The sequence below is a fragment of the Vanessa tameamea genome, chromosome 2, assembly GCF_037043105.1.
Source record: "Vanessa tameamea isolate UH-Manoa-2023 chromosome 2, ilVanTame1 primary haplotype, whole genome shotgun sequence".
In the NCBI taxonomy this organism is placed as follows: Eukaryota; Metazoa; Arthropoda; class Insecta; order Lepidoptera; family Nymphalidae; genus Vanessa; species Vanessa tameamea.
In genome coordinates this window covers 613,408-634,247 of record NC_087310.1, presented here as the reverse complement: position 1 = coordinate 634,247, position 20,840 = coordinate 613,408, and the positions used below count along the sequence as shown (strand labels likewise).

General features: G+C 31.2%; 1 protein-coding gene across 1 annotated transcript; it reads right to left on the bottom strand.

The window, feature by feature from the left end:
• Nucleotides 1–5,118: 5,118 nt before the first annotated feature.
• On the bottom strand, nucleotides 5,119–18,904 carry LOC113398240 (uncharacterized). Its single transcript, XM_064215766.1, has 2 exons — nucleotides 18,783–18,904; nucleotides 5,119–5,791 (listed from the first exon to the last, which is right to left on the bottom strand). Exons 1-2 carry the CDS (start codon nucleotides 18,828–18,830, stop codon nucleotides 5,303–5,305), a joined length of 537 nt encoding a protein of 178 aa, XP_064071836.1. The 5' UTR covers nucleotides 18,831–18,904; the 3' UTR covers nucleotides 5,119–5,302.
• Between the last annotated feature and the right edge of the window lie 1,936 nt (nucleotides 18,905–20,840).

The following is a 20,840-nucleotide window of genomic DNA, read 5'->3' as shown; positions in this document are numbered from 1 at the left end:
TTTAAAAAGTCGACTGGACTGATTTCGTATATTGAACATTTCGCCGAATGATGAAAATTTGAATATTGTTGTCGATCTCAGAGTTTAATTTGAAACATCAATTTTGAAGACTGTTTTTAGAATAAATAATATTTAATAAGTTGTGTGATACATATATAGTATATTGATAAGTTTATCATTAGCTTAGAAAATATTGGGACCAAAAACCAAGCTTTAATGTTATAATTTCATAAATATATAAAGTGACACTGTCTTCTTCTCGCTCATGTCTAACTGTGTTTGTTTAACAGAGACGAAATCGTTTCATAGTTAAACTTTTTTGAATTCACTTAAAATTAAATTGTGATTTGCACATGGTTGTGAAGATTCCTTATACATTATAGTGTGTTTAGATATACACATCTAAATCATAAGTATCCATACGATACGTTTGTATATTTTTGTATAAATTTGTAATCGCTTGCGATGTTAAAGAGAGAAAATAAATTATTTTTTTAAATATTTAAACAATGCTTTCATTTGGGAACCTTTGAAATTGTTTTTTTTTTTTGTTATTTAAGTAGGCAAACATACAAGCCACTTAATATAAATATGTATGTCCTTGAAAGTGACCTAGCAATTCATAAACTAATTAACTATACAAAAGGCTTTGATTATTAAGGCTAGCCTTAAATGGTTAGTACCTTCATATTGAGATAACAAATATATACAATGCATTAATAAAATAAAATAACAGATAAATAATTATCGTTTTAAATTTAATCATTGTGGTAATATTACCACATCAAACAAAGGGCTATAAGTTTCCGTGGCAAAGTAACCGTTTACATAATAAATTAGCAACACAGGTGTCACAATTAAACTGACCCGAACAGATGCGACACTCGGGGACCAGCTAATGTTATTCTAAATCCACGCATAGCGTCCCACTTCAATGATTGTATGGGATATCGCTACCCCAGTCATTCCCACGATTGGCGTCTCGCTCGTATTTACGATTTGCGTATGCGTCGTCTCGCTCGCACAAACTACTTCCGTAGGAAGAACAGGGTGCAAAAACTTTAACTTTTTTGTCTGATCGTGTGCGTGCCGTGTGTCGGCATGTGTCGGTATGTTTGTGTGTTCGTTTTATGTTGTTACGATGTTCCTTCCGCATCTTTTGGCTTAGAGGGGAAATATATTTATTGAGTTTTTTATCTGTCTTAATGAAAAAATTACTTGGTGGTAGGGCTTTATGCAAGCCCGTCTGGGTAGGTACCATCCACTCATCAGATGTTCTACCGTCAAATAACAGTAATCTGTACTATTGTGTTCCAGTTAGAAGGGTGAGTGAGCCAGTGTAATCACAGGCACAAGGGACATAACATCTTGGTTCCCAAGGTTGGTGGCGCATAGGTGATGTAAGGAATGGTTAATATTTCTTACAGCGCCTTTGTCTATGGGCGGTGTTGACCACTTACCATCAGGTGGCCCATATGTTCGCACGCCAACCAATGCCATAAAAAAAATCTACTGTTTTCTCTTGTTATATTTGTATGATTCGCTAAAATAATTAATAAATAGGTTTACATATTGAAGCTCTAAAATAAATTAATATTTCTAGTTACCATTGCTATGTTCAACTTAATAGTTTAATTTATTAATTTTAGTAAATAAAAATAAAAAAAGTAATTATAAAAATTGTCTTTAATGTAACTAAAAAACCTTTTTTTGTTAATAAACATTTGTTCATTTTTACCTCGATCACAATAACATTGCAGATGGGATTTGGATTCAACTTCAACAAGAAGTATTTGTGTCAACTATTTATTTAATCCTGAGTTTTCCGTTGTTTTAGAATTTAGACTACGGAAACATTGCAGGTAGGTACGTACTACGGTAGATAGTACTTCTATCGCTCACTTATTCGTGACAGTTTAAAAGATATTTTTTTATATATATAATAAAATAAAACACGATGACAACCACGTAATGATTACTGTGTCCTTACATCTTGTGTACACAGCAGAGGCGTTACGTGACGCAAGAAACGTACAAATAAATAAACATTTGTTTATCGTTTGTAATTGTTGTAATCGTAAGAACACGTTAATTATGTGTGTATAAAAAAGTTTTGATTGCTTTATTTGAACATGAATTTTAATAAAACGTTAAAGTCATCTAGATATACCTCGATTACAGCATTGTGGTCCTGTAAGAATTCACTTCGTATCTCACTCGTGAAATGTTCACAACCGACTTACGATGATACGCCATTTTTGATATGTGTATATGATACATTTCAATGTCAATGTCGCAAATCACATTCTGACATTTCATACTTCTCAAAGAATAGTCCTACAGGATCAAGTCTAAGACTTGAATATTAAAAGATGAATTTAAAGGTAATAAAGTAAATATCTTCAAAAGTAACTCAAGTTAATCTTAAAAAAGTGTACAAAACTTATATTAAGCACATGATTTTCATTGTTATAATTAATTTTATGAGTTAACTTATATTTCAAACATTCTTTCAATTGAAATTGATTTTTTGCAAAGTAGTTACAAAAAAAAAACGCAGTCGTCTTAAAAATTATTTACATATGGTATAATTATTAAAAGAATAAAAACTTTACTGACACGATTCTGATTATTATTGTGTATATGTAAATATACTCAGTATAAATTATTTAAACAATAAACGTCCAACGTCGAGGAACTAGCAATAAGATATTCTTAATAAGGGTTATGTGTGGAAATACTGGAAGAGCCAATCTTAAGGGAGACCAGCCGACTGCGCAGAGCATATTATAGTGCACAAGTGTGTGCCCAAACCCTGGTGTGTCTATTGCCTCACTCTCATAATAAAATGGGACGGCAAATCCGACTCGACCGGAAAGAGTTCAGGCGAGGGACCAACAGCTTTACATGCTTTTCGAACCACGGAACACACATCCAAATGACTTACTGCGAGTTTTTCGACAGTCTGATCAGAAACAATACTAATACTACTTGTAAACTGTATCTAGACAACGTGATACACCATGACATTATTAAATTCAATAGTTCCTTTATGTGTATATATTGTATTATATACAATTAATATCTTGACAATATTTTGTCACATCGGTAATTCTTTTTTCAGAATACATAATAATTATACGTACGAAAAACCAGTCTTTAATACAATAACAATTATTTTACGCATAAATCCTTTCTCATTAGACATTCTTCACACAATATGTTTGTATATGAATTGTTTACTACAATGAGCTGTTATGACGGCACTATTGGACACAAAATAAACCTGAAGAACTCGTTTTTGGAATTAGCTAATAGGCGTCTGGTTACAAAAGCTATTGATGATCGCGAAAACTGGTTTGTTTATTGAGTCAGTATTGACTTGCTACCCCATCGCAAAATATCGGTCGTTTCTGAAATATTTTGGGGATCCGTGTTTATTATAATTATTTCTAAATCCATAGACTTTCCTCGTGTATTTTTCGGTTTGTACTTGCGATATTATTTCGCTCCGTTTCATTTAATTATATTTGATTAGATAGTTAATCATTCTTAATATAATATTATAGTAAGCTTCAAATAAAAATGTTATTTCATCAGCGGTGTTTGTCTATTTTATGTATATTATCGACAGTTTTATGAAAATTCTCGTACGCTAGACATATGTATGTATGTGTACTATAAAAATATTCAATACATTTTGATTTGGACAAAGGATTTTGATATATTTAAATTATTCTATTAAATTTTTATTGATATTCGATAACGATCGAATTTAATTGAGCGTAGTTAACGCGGTAAACAGAAACACAAACGAGCACCAATTAACAAAAACAAAAGTAGGTACCTACAGTAGGTACCTATTACTCATACAAGACCCATATTCGGCGCTGGACTGACACAATACTTGTTTCATATCTTACATAAATTGGATAAAATTAATACATGAATGTAAGTGACGTACAATTATAAATAAATAACCACGAAAAAGACTAATTTTATACTTTAATAATTAACATTCTTAACACAAACGTTCCTATGAGCTTCCATTATCTGTCTGTTCAAAGGAACCCGTTTTAGATCTAACGGAAACTGTCCATAATGAGAATTATAAGTTATTTTATTAAGTTCAATTGTTGAAGGTATTTTTTGTTAAATTACTTGTTCGTAAATAAAATTTTGGTGTGTCGGATAAAATTTGCCAATAAGAATAATGCTAAACTCCTCTGAGAGGATGGAACGTTTTTTTCAAAAACATTTTATATAAAATGTGTCTTTAGAGCGTGATGTTAAAGGTGTTATTTAAAGTAATTATCAACTGAATTATTAAACGCTGTTTTGGTTTTAGAATCTCATTATTATTATTAACATATTTTTTTGTATATAATGTAATAATATCTTTTTCAGATGAGGTAGTTGCTGGTAAGATAGTTAGTATTTAAAATATTCAACTCGTCGGAGACTATATTAATAAATTTATGTTAGTGCTACAGAAAATAGACTGTTTATAGTTTTAATTCAACCTCAACACATTTAGAAAAAGAACCAACAGACATAAATAAAACAAAACATTATATATTTTATAATATTTATTTACAATTGTGTCAGATGATAATTAAATCTATATAAATTTTATTTGAGATCAATATCATAATTACACATCTATGCATTATCACAATAACTTGGTAATCACTACATCTAATTATAATTATTTATTTCAATACAGATTTATAAATTATAAACAAATAATTCATCATGTAAAAAAAACATCTTCACAAAAAATAGTGTTGCCAGTGAAAGATTTTTTATTCAATTGTTTATTTTTTTTCGGTCATATGTAAATTTTACATTAATCTTAATTATTTTATATTCATCCCAATTAAATATATTATAAATATTGTCTTTATATTTTATTTATCTTTCAAAACATTGTCGCGAATAGCGGATGAACCGATTAACTTAAACCACTTTTTGTAAATCATTTTCATTTGCGCGTGTTTATACGGAACATATTTACAAGTCGTAAACTAATTTCAAGTAACTGTATTGGCTTCCTGTTGATTCTCTGCCATTTTCAAATGTGATTTTAAATCATTCTCAAAGAAAATCGATTACAGAATTTACTATATGGAAATATCAAAACTTGAGCACAGATAAAAAAAAAACGTAATGAAAAAAATTGTCGTTTAAAAATCATAATATTTTAAAGTAAAACTAAACACCGATTTATAACACCGGCTTTACAATTTATTTCTTTTAACTTAACCATAAGAAATCCGTTATTATAAAGTTTATAAACAATTCATAACGTACTAACTAATTCCAAGCTTTCATTTATCATATTCTGAGCTTTCTCATCTTCATCAGCATCAGGATCATAGTCAAGGAGCGTATATTCGGTGTGAATGCTGCTACTGTCCTCGCTGTCATTTACGTTAAAGTAGGTGACCGTGGCGTAGCAAACGGGTCTGGTGTGGGCGGGACTGCTACGCGTCGAATCATACGCGGAGTCGGACCGTCCCGAGCTATCGCAAGTTGAATTGTTGTAGCTCTGTAGGCTGTCATTGTGAGAGTCGTAGCTGTTGTAACTGCTGTAGTAGGATGTGTTCTCGTAGGACTCATTCGCGATGTGTAGCGGTGGCATGGAGGTTCTACAGGGGCAGAAGCGTTGTAGATCGATCTCCGCGCGCGCGTCCACCGTTCCATTATATGACGGAGAGCGCACCAGCGCTGGAGAGACCCGGTTTCGAGCGCTCTTTTTGTTTTTATTCCGCTTAAACAGCTTAAAAGCCTGAAAAGAAAGACAAATATTATATAAGGACGAAGTTATCTATGATTAATGTTGCTCAGTAGATATTACGAGTCGAGATTGAAATAACTTGACATTAAAGAATATATCTTACGAAAAACACAAGCATGAAACATATCATAAAATGTTCTATGTGAATTATATATATGTACATTAAGGAAATATGAAAAGAAAACTTGTTTAATAAAGTATTTAGTTATAAATGTGAAAATACATGTTATACAATTTTAAACGATCTGCAAATGTTACCAATCGGATAAAAATGATTATATTTTAATAACGATTCCATCAATATGAGAATAAATCGAAAAAACCTCAAATAAATGTAATATCAGCGCGATTTTCGAATCGTCGAAAACCTTATTACAAACAAAACGAGTAGTCGTCGCCATCGACACCGAGTGCGATTTATTCCACACCGACTTACGTTGAAATCGCTTTTCCATATCGTAAAGACTATTCCCCGATACTTGGATTCTGATATTATTTCTAACTTTTATTGTAACATGTGCTAAAACAAAAAGCCTACGTAAGGCCTTGCTAAGCCTTGCTAGTAAGCCTAGGATTGAGACAATGGTCACTGAATGAATTTACATGTGTTTGTTTTTTTGACATTTTGTGTTCGGCGCTAAAGGAAGCATCACACGTGCATCATTCAACCGCTTTGCTTTAAAACTTCCTCTCAATATGTAACAAGCTCTTAGCCCAGCTGTGGGATATAGAAAGACTTTTACTTTACTTTCATTATTGATTATTTTGTTCATATCCGTTCATCATTAGCATTTAGCATTAGCAGCCTGTAAATTTCCCACTGCTGGGCTAAAGGCCTCCTCTCCCTTTGAGGAGAAGGTTTGGAGCATATTCCACCACGCTGCTCCAATGCGGATTGGCGGAATACACATGTGGCTGAATTTCGTTGAAATTAGACACATGCAGGTTTCCTCACGATGTTTTCCTTCACCGCCGAGCACGAGATGAATTATAAACACAAATTAAGCACATGAAAATTCAGTGGTGCCTGCCTGGGTTTGAACCCGAAATCATCGGTTAAGATGCATGCGTTCTAACCACTGGGCCATCTCGGCTGCTATCTCCGTTCATCATTGGTTTAATAAATATAAATAAGTAATCGTTACGTTACTCAGGTTCTTTACTTTAGTAACAATAATTTATGCTACTAGTTACTGCTCAAAATGCCTAACGATCTATGTTAGATGTACCATATCAATAAATACTTGGAAATTCGGCCCCTGTCTAATCCAGAACCGTCTATAATCCGACATCAGCAAACCAAAGGTCAATATATAAACGTGTTTGAACTTGTTACGTGGTAGTCACGTGTTGCCTCAGTTCTCTTGCGTTTGAAGTTCGGAAAATTTCATAATCCGACACCGCCATCCAAAATATATATATTATATTAAATTATTATATATATTTAAATTTATATATTATATTAAAAGTAAATTTTCTACATTATGAAGTTTAATACCATAGATATTATGAAACTATTATCAAACACACGTTATCAGATAATGTAGAGCTATATTAAAAGTAGGTCAATAGCCAGTCAAGGGCTTATGCAACACAAAATATACTAAAACCTAATGATAGACGTGACATCGAGATCATCGAGGGAATCGGACGAAACAAACATGGCGTGTGTATGTAAAAATAATTCATCGATTCATATTTTAATGCCTTTGATTTAAATATTTACTAGCGACCCGCCCCGGATTTGCACGGGTGCAAACCTGATACTAAATATGCTACAGAATGTATACAATAGTCACGGCTTTTTTTTTAAATTAGAAAACACAACCCGCTACGTAACATCTTCGAAAATATTATTTTATTTTACTTGTGTAAAAGACCATATTGATCTATATTAAATATACAATTTATTTAATTAAGGAACTTCATTGAATAAGGATTGATGTTGTATTGCTTAAAATCGCTTCGTAAATAAGTCATTATTTCTCATAAAAAATAAAGGATAAAAAATGGTTATTGTGGGTTATCCCTCAGAGATATACATATATCATCGCGGACTTTTTGTAGATTTTTTTAATACTATAGTATATTATTTAGATCAGTCTCGTAGGGTTCAGTCAGCTTTTGCAATGTAAGTGCAAAGAAATTTATTTGTTTACGAACTCACATTAGAAATCTCTAAAATTATCAGTGTTTCTCTATTACCTTATGCATGTAATATATATATAAACCTTTCTCCTGAATCACTCCATCTATTAAAAAAAACCGCATCAAAATCTGTTGCGTAGTTTTAAAGATCTATGCATACACAGGGACAGACAGACAGCGAGAAGCGACTTTGTTTTATACTATGTAGTGATATAGTAAACGAAACATATAAAAAAACATTAATAATAAAAATTAATGACGTTCGAATCGGTTTTAAGTTGCAATAATTAAAAAAAAATAAAATATTGCGTAATTTTTTATCAATGAAATTATTTCCAAGTCGGTGTCAAAAAAAATAATTAATATATTTTTATCGATTTTCTTTATATGATTTAACTGTGTAAGTTAGTGTGAGCCGAAATTAGCTGATTTTTATTTTATAATTGTATGATTCCCGAAAAAGTAATTGGACTGCAATTATTACTGCATGTTGCGAAACGTAGTTATATCGGCGACCGGCGCCCGGCTGGCTGAGAGTTCACGACTTTTACTCTGACGTCACAGCGCTGCTGCGATTAAACTATCGAAAACATATTTAACAATGCACTAAAACTAAATACTACGTCTCCATAAAATAATACCAAAACGAGTTAAGAAGACGCGTAAAATTTTTTATTTAAGATGACTTTTTAAAACATTGTAAACAGTTGTCAATGCTTTCAATGCTTTTATTTATGTATTGTGTCAGTAATTAGAATTTAATTTATCGATATAATGATGTCCTATTTCGTGTTCAATTAACATTGTTATGTTCCAACGACTCGACAACAGCAGCGCTTATCGGGGATCTATTAAGTTTCATTACTATTTAGAAATATGAACACTGGAAATGCCATCACTAATTACATTACATCAATTATTTCAGTTGAATATAAATAGTAATCATGTGTTGAACATATCGGTATAAAATATGTCTTTACTTCTCGATCACAGCGCCACCGAATCTAAACCATTCCGGGATAAATAAACATGATTTACCGAAATAAGTCCAGCCGTTGAGGAGGAGTTCACTATACATACGTACAGAAGATTTAGATATGGAACTACCTGCTAGACCCTTCGCACGGGTAGAATAGTTGTCGACATATAAAATTGGTATCATTGGTCGGCATTTCTTTTCTGATATCTCTAGAATAATCTCCTTTCAATTCAATAATTTCAATAATTACCTTTCTCATGAATCATTATGTCATGTGCAAACCATATAAAAATCCGATTGGTAGTTTTTGAATTTATCGCGTACAGACGCGGCTGGGGGACTTAAATAAAATTTGTATTGAAGATCATATTAACTTGAGACAGCATTGCATAATTTCTCAACGAATACAGAAATGTTATCGTTGCGTCAGGTTATGTCTATGTGTCTGTCATTCTGTCTGCCGCACGCTTAATGTGTATCGAATTACGGAGCGATAAAATCATGTTGTATATTTCTGCCAAGAATTTTTTAGTAGGAGTTCAGTGTTAGGAAGTTGGCAGCGTTGCACTTCCCTTGCTAGAAAAGCAGGAACCGAATATATCTGTTATCTCACTGGTCGTATCAGATTGTCGAAGATATTAAAGCGACACGTACGTACGTACAGATGCCTTCTCCATTTTCTCACTCTCATAATTCAATGTGATCGAACCCAAGACTTTGGAAACTGTAGCTAAGCTTTAAGTCAAAAAGGCTGATTTATGTGTGAACTTATTGTAAAGACTATTAGGTGACCGGAGTAACTTAGTTTTGTGTAATGTCTCTTGCGTACATTGCGACACGAAGAGACCCGACCGAATAACTTTACGTAAAATGTCGTCCAACTTAGCGCATCGACCTATAATTAAGTTTTCAGTGTCACCTGACTAAGCACGCGCACATTCGATTACACTTCACTTAAAGTTGTATTTCGTACAGTCGGCTCCATATTGTCAAAACACAATAATACAAAGTCTGTACGCTTGATCTTTTAATCTACGCAACGGATTTTAATTCGATTTCCATCAATGAACACAGTGATTCAAGAGCAAGGTTTATGTGTATAATAAATGCATATTATAAAAGAAAAGCCGAGATATTCAACTTTTCTGGTCTTGTTTTCAACCTTAAAATTATATATAGGCTATTTTACCCATGTGAACTCGGGCGGGTTTTTAGTATTATTAGTATCATAAAAGATTAACGTATTTTTTAAAGTAATCGTACTTTTTATAAATAGTTATCACAATTATAATTCATCCTTTGCTAGACGTGTTAATAATATTATTGTCTGCGTATAAAAGTCTTCAAAAACGTAACTAACTTACTTCTAAAGTGTGTCAAATTAAAAATAAATGTTTCTGTAAATGTATCCAACTGTACTCTCTAAGTAGGCTAAGCGCGGCTTCATCCCTCAAGGGTCTAATCTTGCGTCACTATTCGGCTAACGCGTTCGCTAGTAGCTTAATTAATTACGCCTGACTCACATGTAAAACATAGCCCTAAATAAATATTATTAAAACACGTTTAGGTAGCGAGGAGGTGCGCTATTTTTGACGAACCAACTCATATATTAAGATAATAAGTAATTTATTATTATGGTTAAATAAAACTGATATATAAATACTGTTACAATATTTTAGTTTCAGTAAAAAACCAAATTCTATTTGCTTGTTATTTTTCTAGTATTCATAATATCTATTTGTGTTTTTACGCACACATATCACAAACTGAAGGTGTTTATGTAGCTATTTAAGGAGAGTCGATAATTAATTTAACGACCAAATATAGAGTATATAAATAATATATATCATTTTCTTTTGACTTGACTTCAAAAAAAGTATGTTTTGTATGTCCGCGATTTTCTCAAAAACTACTGAACCGTTTTGGATGGGATTATCAAATATTTTATGTGTCAAAATAAATTTAGTTAAAAAACATTTGTTTTCTTATTGTTTGTCAAACTCGTGTAGATTGCCTAGGATGACTGATGAAACAATCTTCCATAGGGAGGTGTATATGTGTATCTACATATATACAATCTCCACGTGGACGATCGTTTCATTTGAATTTGTGTGTACTACAGAAACCAGCGTGTTGATAGTGGTCGAGAAATCTCAGTTCCTAACACCGATTAACAATATATACTCTTTCGAATTGTGACTACATATTTAATGTTTTTGTCGTAAAAGTTTCAAGAGATAACTTCTGCTGAACTAGAACACGTTGTTGTTATTTAAATTTTTTTTAGAAATCAATGATTTTCTAATAACATTAACCGACCGTTGATGAATAATAAATACTAAAGAGTATTTAAGTATTTATTATTAATCTGTTTAGTTTAATCAGGAAGTTATGTAGAGGGTGCTCGGTCACCGTAACCACACATCGGTGGCGCGGATACACGCAAAAACCCGACACGCACGTAACGGACTTTAAAACCTTGGGGATTTGTCATGTTGAACCTGTTGAATTCCTTCGTATGTGAATTGGAAACTTTTATATACTTATTTACGATGTCATTTCAGAGACCTTGCGAATGACAGCCAGGCTGAAAAAGTAGATCCTATATATTTATATTATCGTGAGAGATTAAAGATTAGATTAAAAAATTTAACAAGACAAATTAACCTTATCTTCCTACTAACATTTAGATGTAATATTACGAAGCAAGAGAACCCTGAATATCTTCTAAGCACTCCCTGATTTGGGAATTTATTCATAATTCAGACAGAATCTTAAGACAGGCGTAATTGAAATTCCAATCCAGATATTGAATATCCCTTTCTCTAAGTATTCCAAATATGTCATTTATTTAAGTTCCAAAGGCAGACAGGATTAATATACATATTTAATATGATATTTATTGACAGGGAGAAAGTTGATAAGTTCACTAACAGATATAAAGGATATTTTAATTTCATCATACATTGTGTACAAACAAATAATTTAAATGGGTTACTTGAAATCGATTGAAACTAATTATCTAGGTGACATTTGGTCTGTCCTAGATTACTGATCTCAAATGGTTTGCCCGGAGACAAGTGGTTCATAGATTCAGTTGTTCAATGATTAACTTTCATCAAACAATATTTAAATATTTTAATTTAGACGCTGACTCAAAATTTCAAGATCACTCCACGTACTTTTACGTATAAAAGTTTTAAGACACGCGAAGACCAACGATAAAGAAAAAAACATATTAAAATATACTTTAGAGGAAATTAATAATTGAATTGTTGACTTCCGAAAATAGATTCCATAATATAATTTAATATCGTCATGATCGCGTACAGTTGTTCCGAAGACGACATTGGAAATACGATTTGAAATTTTAGGCCTTACTATTGTTACTACATTGTTTAAATGTACATTTAAAAGGAATTTATTACACAAACATATATTTTATTTTAATATAAATATTAATAACACAAAGCCGGTTCGAGAATTCATAGTATATATACATATATATATATCTTTTAATATCTTTAAGCTTTAGGTCTGTCTCAAGTGTCAACGGATAAATCTAAACGCAGTGATCAAGAATGTAAAACGGAATATTCAATTCTATAATATAGAATCAACACGCGATAAAACATAACAGTTATATATTGGAGCGATTATTTGTGGAGCGATCAAAGTTGAACGCTCAACCCGCTTTCATTCCCTTGATTTACAACCGAGTGTTACAACTAACGAAAGAGAACAGCTACGACATTTGATACACGCACACACTTATAATAAGCGTACGTACGTTATATATATGTAGTCACATAAATATTTATCAGTAATAGTGTTAAGTATTGTTTTGATAGTACTTTTTACTTTTAATATTTAAACTGACATGGCTGCAATCTTATCAATTGAGCATAAATGACCGTGGCCGGAATTGATCATCATGTTGACAATATTTTTTTTATAAATTTGTAATATACAAATGTGTTTTATTTTGTTTGATCTCCGTATGCAACTATTTGGTCCGTGATAAGTCCGTGATAATAAATATATTTTGTCATCAATTCTCGACCAATACATAAGAGTTCTATTTAAATGTGTAAGTAAACAAATAAATTAACTTAAATGACCAACAATATATCTGCGGACTGTTTGTCAAACATTTGTAATCAGACCCCCATTTTCATTTAAAAGCAATATCGTAAGAACAAATCGCGTAATCTAAGTTTACCGGTCAGAAATTAGTCACGAGACATATAGACACAGATGAACATTTTAAGAATCAAAAATGGAAGTTTTGTATACTTACAATTATGATATAAATTATTACGGCTACGTTATTTTTATTACAGTAATGTCACAAAAGCATAGAGTTAGCCATATTAAGTCGGGTAAGAGTTTAATTATCAGCTTCGGTTATAACAAATAGCATGTTTAATTTTGTAAATTTGTTTCAAATAAGAACTTTTTTAAATAAACATTGTTTATTAATGTATAATCAATGGTTTTATCAATAGACGCTTGATCACGATGCCGCAGGACTGTTGCCTTACGTTCAAAGACGTTTTTACGTTTCGGTCAGTTAACGTCTCGTCAAACTTAAATCTAAATTATTGAACTATAATAAAATTACTTTGATCTTTTATTTTAAGTTTTTAATTTTTTATGAGCAACAAAAGGTTACTCGTTTACTAAATAACTAAGTTCAATAAGTAAACATATAACGGATTATTCATTGAAATAATTTCCAACGAAGTATTGTAGAACTTTAGACAGAGATTTCTTGTAACCTATTTATATTTTATTTATTCAATAAATAAATTAGTTAGACTTAAGAAATTGACGTAAAAGAAATGTTTTTTTTTTCATAATTTATGGATTCAATAAAAAAAGTCAAATTAGTTTTACTATAACACATAAACGTATCAATATCTAAGCTAATTTATCAGAACAAGATATTGCTATCTCTTTCAGACGCGTGGTCTTGAAGAGGATTTTATCATAAGACCCGACAAATAAGTTTCAATACTTTTCTTTTTTTATTACTTGTGAAGACGTCTTCCGTGTAATCGAATATAAAATATAAATGCTAAATGCAATCTTGCAACTCGAGTCTTCTCTAGAGAAACAGTAGTACTTAAAGATCCTTTATTCTCAATTTTCAAATTCAAATTCATTAAATAACCACTAGTAACGAAGATTAAAGCACCAAGTGTCCTATTATGTAAAGTACACAGCAGTCCTAGAGCAAGGAAATCGTTCCATAATATAATACGAGCTATAAACAGCCAATTTTACGCGTTCCAATTGATGAGTTCGATGTATGAAGTGAAATGAAAATATAAAAACTATTATTTAGTTTTGATACAATACTATAAAGACAAGATAAATGCGCGGAACGGAATTCCTTAATTTACATGACAAAAGTGCCTTTTTCTTGGTAGAATCCATATCCATAACGTGCTAACTTTAAATTTGTAAGATGACAATTCAAAAGTTATTACAAGAGTGTACTTGAATAAACTATTTTGATTTGATTTATTTTTATTATAAAATGAAATTATCATGCGATATAACGAACAATGGCACTTCAAGGAACCGATCGTGATACTTATATTTAAAGTGAACGAGTCTACTATCAATAATCGTCAATGCTTTGTCATGATAATGATTTATACTCGTAACAATAACAGAGCAAAAGTCATTTGTCGGCGTCTCTCAGTTGGAATTATCATTTAAATTATTCTATATAAGGATCGTATGAGCCGAGATGGCTCTGTGGTTAGGACATCTTATCCGACGATTGCAAGCGCAACTGAATTTTCTTCTGTTTAATTTATTTTTGTAATTCATTTCGCTCTCAGTGCTGAAGGACAACATCCTGTGAAAAATTGCTACTTGTACGAAAGTCCACCAATCCAGACATTCTTCGAAAAAAGAAAGACGTTTGCCCGATTCTTCGCTCTGAGTTTAATAAGAAATCGTATTGAAATTAAAGTTAGTTTTTCTACATAAGAGTATATACATAGAATTATAAAAATAAACTTGGTGGTACGACTTTATGCTAGATAGGTTCGACCCTCTGATTAGATATTCTACCGCCAAACATCAATATTAAGTATTGTGTTACGGTTTGAATTTGAATAGACGAGATATATCATCTTAGTCCCCAAGGTTGGTGGCGCATTGGCTATGTGAGGAATATAAAGAGTTTAATATTTCTTACCAATGGCTATTTACCCGTCGGCTTACTCAAAATATAATTTATATAAAAAATCATAGAAGTTGTAAAGATTAAGAATGTTTCTTTATTTGTAACGTATATACTTAACGATTCAACCTAATCAGTTGTAACTTTTAAAACAATTAGAGAGATATGGCAGACAAAAACCAGTAATGTATAAAATTGTTCACGGTCATTATTATTAATTATAGTCCACCAATTGCAGAACATTTAACGTAGAAGATAATTTTATAAAATATTTTTCTGTCCCCTTGTACACTATAGTCGCAGGCCGAAGATTGGAAATAGATTTTATTGATTGATTATCAGGATCAGAAGCGGATTTGAAGGTTAACACATGAAGGCGTGCGGCGCCAGAATATATTGCCCTGAATTTTGGAGCATGCAACTGTTTTGAAGAAGAAAGATTAAATAAAGTAGATATTTTGTATTAGATAGAGCAGAAACTTTCAAACTACATTGTGAGCTAAAAAAATTTACATATTTATGTGAAACGTGTAAAAAACGTGAAAAAGGACCTATTTCTATATATGAGACATAATTCATGCCGCATCAAAATTTTAATTGCATTGAAACTAAGTTTAATGGCCCTTTTACCTGTGATAAACTCAGTTCATTGATTCGTATTCTGCTTTCCAAAAAGTATCTGAACTCAATTTTCTAAAAGCTTTATTGATTTTTTTTAAATAATTCTGATTTGAATATTTGACTCTATTATGATAAATTTGCACACTATGCAAAAATAAATCAAAAACAAAAACTTCAAAACCCTGCCTTAATTCTTAACTTGAACCACATTCAATACATGACGACTGAAATGTATTATGTAAGCGCAGCCTTAGTGAGGTAACAACGGAGGGTTAATATGCTTGCTCTTCGAGGCGCGGTGAAGCACTCTCTGAAGATAAAGAATTCAAGTATGTTAAGATATTTTTAGAACGGAAACCATAATTTATTACACAAAAATTTCATTATATTTCTATATAAAATGATTGCTTTTACTTGCAATATTACAAATAATACGATTTTGATTAGATTTTGTTATTACGTATAATAGTATTAAATTAGTATGAAGGTAAATTGATTTATAAATATCAAGTTATTTACGTAGCCTCTTATAAACACTTATGAATCGCAATGTTGCATTATAAAATTAAAATTGTAAAGCTACCTCCGTTCAGAAGGCACTACCGAGTAGAACCGGCAACGGACTGAGAAGATAATTTAAAATTTAAAACACATTCCTTATCAAAACAAAATGAAACCAAGCTTAAACGAAAGAATTTTGGAGGCGACTAATTCCTTTATTAATTTAAATAATATCGTAGTATAACAAAAATTTGCAGACGTGAATTACATTGATACATATATAGCATACAAAACACGTTATTCATACATATAACATGACGATGAAAACACAATTAAATTAAAACGCAAGAGTTTATTTTCTTTCCTAAGCTGTCATTTACTCGCACCTTCCGGCGCGTGCTATGAAGCAACATCGCGCAAACAAACACCGCTTATATAATACCGATGACAATAGACGAGTAAACAAGAGAAGTGTAAGTGAGTATGATGTGTTGCAAACAAATCATTGTAGATATTGTCCATTTAATTGTTATCATTTTGACACTAGCCAGCCTGCCCAGGCGGTCTGCGTTTGCGATAATGAGAGAAGTTAGCGGAAACTTGTACAGCCGCTCGCTAAAGTAAAGCATGTAAATTGAATTGATTGTTGTTTATAAGTACTCTTATGAAGGTACAAATTATGAAGGTTTCAGTGAAGCCATTCTGAACAAAAAGTTTGAACTCCTGTCACGTGTTATACGCCCTTCGTTTTAATTTAAAATCCAGTTTAAGTTCCCTTCAATGGAATACTCGTGATATTTAACGGTTACTGCATCGTTGGTAGTGGCTGGCCTATAATCTCAAGCTTATTATTTATATCTCGTGTTGGACCAGTAAAAAAATTTCGGATCCTCTATAAAGAAGGTCAGTACCCTGGGTTTGGAATTGGGTATTAAGAGGGACGTTTAAATTCGATAGTAGAACAAAAACACTACCCTTCTTAACGTAATGGACTGACTAACAACGCAGAAATCATTACGTTAATTAGACGTTAGTTTTTTTTTTATATAAAACAAAACACTAATTACCGTCATTTGATTCAAAACAATAAACAGATAACGAACTGTTTATTAAAAAAATAACTTTTTTAACAATCGCCGTGACGTATATCGCTTCAAATTTTTTTTTTTATTTACACATTACAATCGTCTAAAGTAACCTTCAACTCATCATATTAGAGCTGCGACGTAAACTCGTTAAAAAAGTAACCTCCAAAATTATATCTCGCAACTTATCTCACAAATGTTTTAAATGCGAAAGTTTGTGTGTTCGGGATTTGAATGTTTGTTGTTATTCAATACAAAAACAAGTTAAGATTGGTCTAGAATATAGAAATTCGGATTTAGAATATAAATGAGCGGTTATTACATCTCCAAGAATCAAAATAAAAAAAAGAATCATTATTTTAGTAATTCTAATAAGCACAGTTAAATAGTAACTTTACAAGAAACTTTAACTTTACTAAACTGAAGTTAAAGCTACAACTGTTTCGGAACTTACATTGCAACAGTAAAAACGGCAAGAAACTCAGTAGTTGCTCTTTTTTTTACTAATCACATACAATAAAATCTATCCTCTATATTGCTGAATTCTGATTTGAAGGGTGAGTGTGCCATTATTATATAATATAACCGTTCCTGCCTACAAAAGGCGTTATAACCACATCTTAGATCCTTTGTAACCCTTGTGGACTTTGTGATATGTGATTTATATTTCTTGTATTCTTTCCAAGTTCATATTTATAAAATTTAAATAAAGAATACATTTCCTAGCTTTGGTTATCGCTCTTCATAGTGTTCAAATAAATAATTAAGTATAATATTGAAGGCAATTGACTAACGATATTCACGTCATTATTGTACCAATATTGAGCGAGCTCCCGTCCGTCTGCTTCCTCCCTTTTATCTCAGACAAACATTTATTCAAACCAATCGCTATGTTATTCGTTATCTCATTTTATCATATTTCCTAAAATATGTGCAAATAATCATAATATAACCGCAATTTATCTTAAATCATATACTAAGTTATTTGAGAAACACGTAAACTTTATATTGTTATTGTTAAATCTTATTTATTTATAAGCACATTTAAATGGATATTTATTTTAAACGCTTTTAGAAAACTCCTGTTCTTTATCGATGGAATTTGGAACTGGAAACCGGATACATTGAGAAATCTTTGAATTCGAATATGAAAATTAAAAATCTAATGAACGGGTCTCGTAGTATCACTTCGTACACAAAACAATTTATAAATAAATGTACATATATCACAACAATAAAATTAATTGAACTAATTATTATTATTATGAGATTATTCCAAAAGCCTCTATGAAGCTTTGAAAGCTCCTGGTAATAATTGAATTGAAATACTTTGATTCTTTGATATGACAAAAGTTTATGTGGTTATCAATATTTTCTAGCGACAATTATAATTAAACTATATTAAAATAAAATATCAAATAACTGGAAAAGCGTAAAGTCTCTTACCTGAAGCCACTTCTTTCTTGTATCCGTCAAAAAGTCTGCAAGAACCATTTTCACAAAACAAATCGTAATGATAATAGAATTTGACACAAACACGCGTGCGTCCAACACCAATGTCTGTGAGGGAGTGAGCCGGAGTAAAGGCAGAGGGCTAGCATGTGTGACCCCTCCGCCCCCGCAGGTGCACTTGTAGAGTTGGCCCCTCACGGCGAGTGACTTTAAAACATAGAGCATATCTTAACTAATATAATAAAAGTGAGTTTTATTATTTCTTTGTTTGTTACAATTTCACATATTAACTACTTAGCCAAAATTATCATAACACAGGACAGTACCAAACACCTGCTTACACGTGGTTGATGTCGCGGGCGGAAACTTTATGTTTTATAAAGATTATTATAAAGTCCAAATTGAACGTCCTACAACTCACCTTAAAATAATTATGTATAAGTTGTTGCTTACTCTATATAAATGAATCAAACATTAAATTATTATTATTATTCTCGTGCAAAACCTTTATTAAAAGCATAACACTTATTGCCTCCACTGGTGACAGGAGCGCTGGTTCCTTTTTTGCAACCCACGTGGTCTTGATATGTAAAGGAACTTTTTTGAAAAATTGTTTGAATATAATTTATAATAATAATAAATAACAAAAATAATATATATCAAAAAAACGTTTAATCAATAACTTATTTAAACAATTTTATTATAAAACAAACTCAGCTCTAAGGTAACGTAGAGTTTGTAAATATTAGAATAAGGTCATTCTGCTCGTGCCGAATTTGACAGATTAGAGAATTAACAAGATAACTTGAAGGTTTGTTTCTGCTAAAAATTACAATACATTAAAAAACTAAAAACCAAAATGATGTAATCTTTGGAATATTCATACATCGTTGTTTTAATAAAGACGTTGGAAACGATATGTCCAAATGAAGATTTTTACAGGATTATAATTTAAAAAAAATATTTAACAAAATTGATTATTTTGAATTAAATTTTTTTTTCAAAAAAGGTTTTTAACGCAAAAACAAAAGTCAATATTTAATTTTTAATATGTATATTCGATATTATAGTAGCTTATATGAAAATCGTAAAAATACTGGCAACTAACACAGTATATATATATTTTTAATTATAATTCATTTCAAAGGGAGAAAAGAAAAATGACTAAATTATTCGATTAAATGACAATAATACAATATAAAAAGAACAACCAAAGAAGGCTAAGTATACTTTTTTTTAGTATCTTCATAATACAACTTTGTACATGAGTATTTCAGATAAGCACGTAACAAATAAATGCGACTATTGTGTAATAAAATAAAATAAAGTAAATAAGGTCTGATAGATCTGGCATTTTCCTATTAGATATTTGTTTTAATTTTACGTTTTTCTTTTATAAACAATAGAAAAATAATTAAATATAAGAAGAATAACATAATACATCCATAAAAAATCCTAAACGCTGGAATGCACTACTAACCTCTTTTCTTATCAATGTATGCGTAAATTAAGCATTTTAATGTTAAGCCTTTATTTAAATAAACCTTCGGAAGATATAAAAAAAAACATGAGATTAGACTAGTAACATTAGCTTAAGATAATAATGAGATTTTATACCCGTTTCTAACTAATGAAATATTAAAATCATTCGCCAACTTATTCGTCCGTACTGTTTTAATGCATTGCACAACGCAGGGTGCGTGCCTATTTTTACGCATTTATTTAAAAAGTCGTAATATTTCTAAAAGGTTCGAATTTCAAAACGGTAAAGACAACATCAACGTCAAAAATTAATATGTTATTTATTAATAAGGTTTTAGTGATTTTGACAAGTTAAAGTTGTCGGTTTTAGTAAATAATTGTTTTTACCAATATTTTTCGCTACAAATCTATGAGATGTACTTAACACAACTGCATATAAGCTGCTAACTGTACCAATTTAGCTGGGTTTGTAGTAGCACTTGGTAGTTGTGTGCAAGCCCGTCTGGGTAGGTGCCACCCACGCATCAGATATTCTACCGAAAAAACCAAAACCTATAATTATTGTATGCC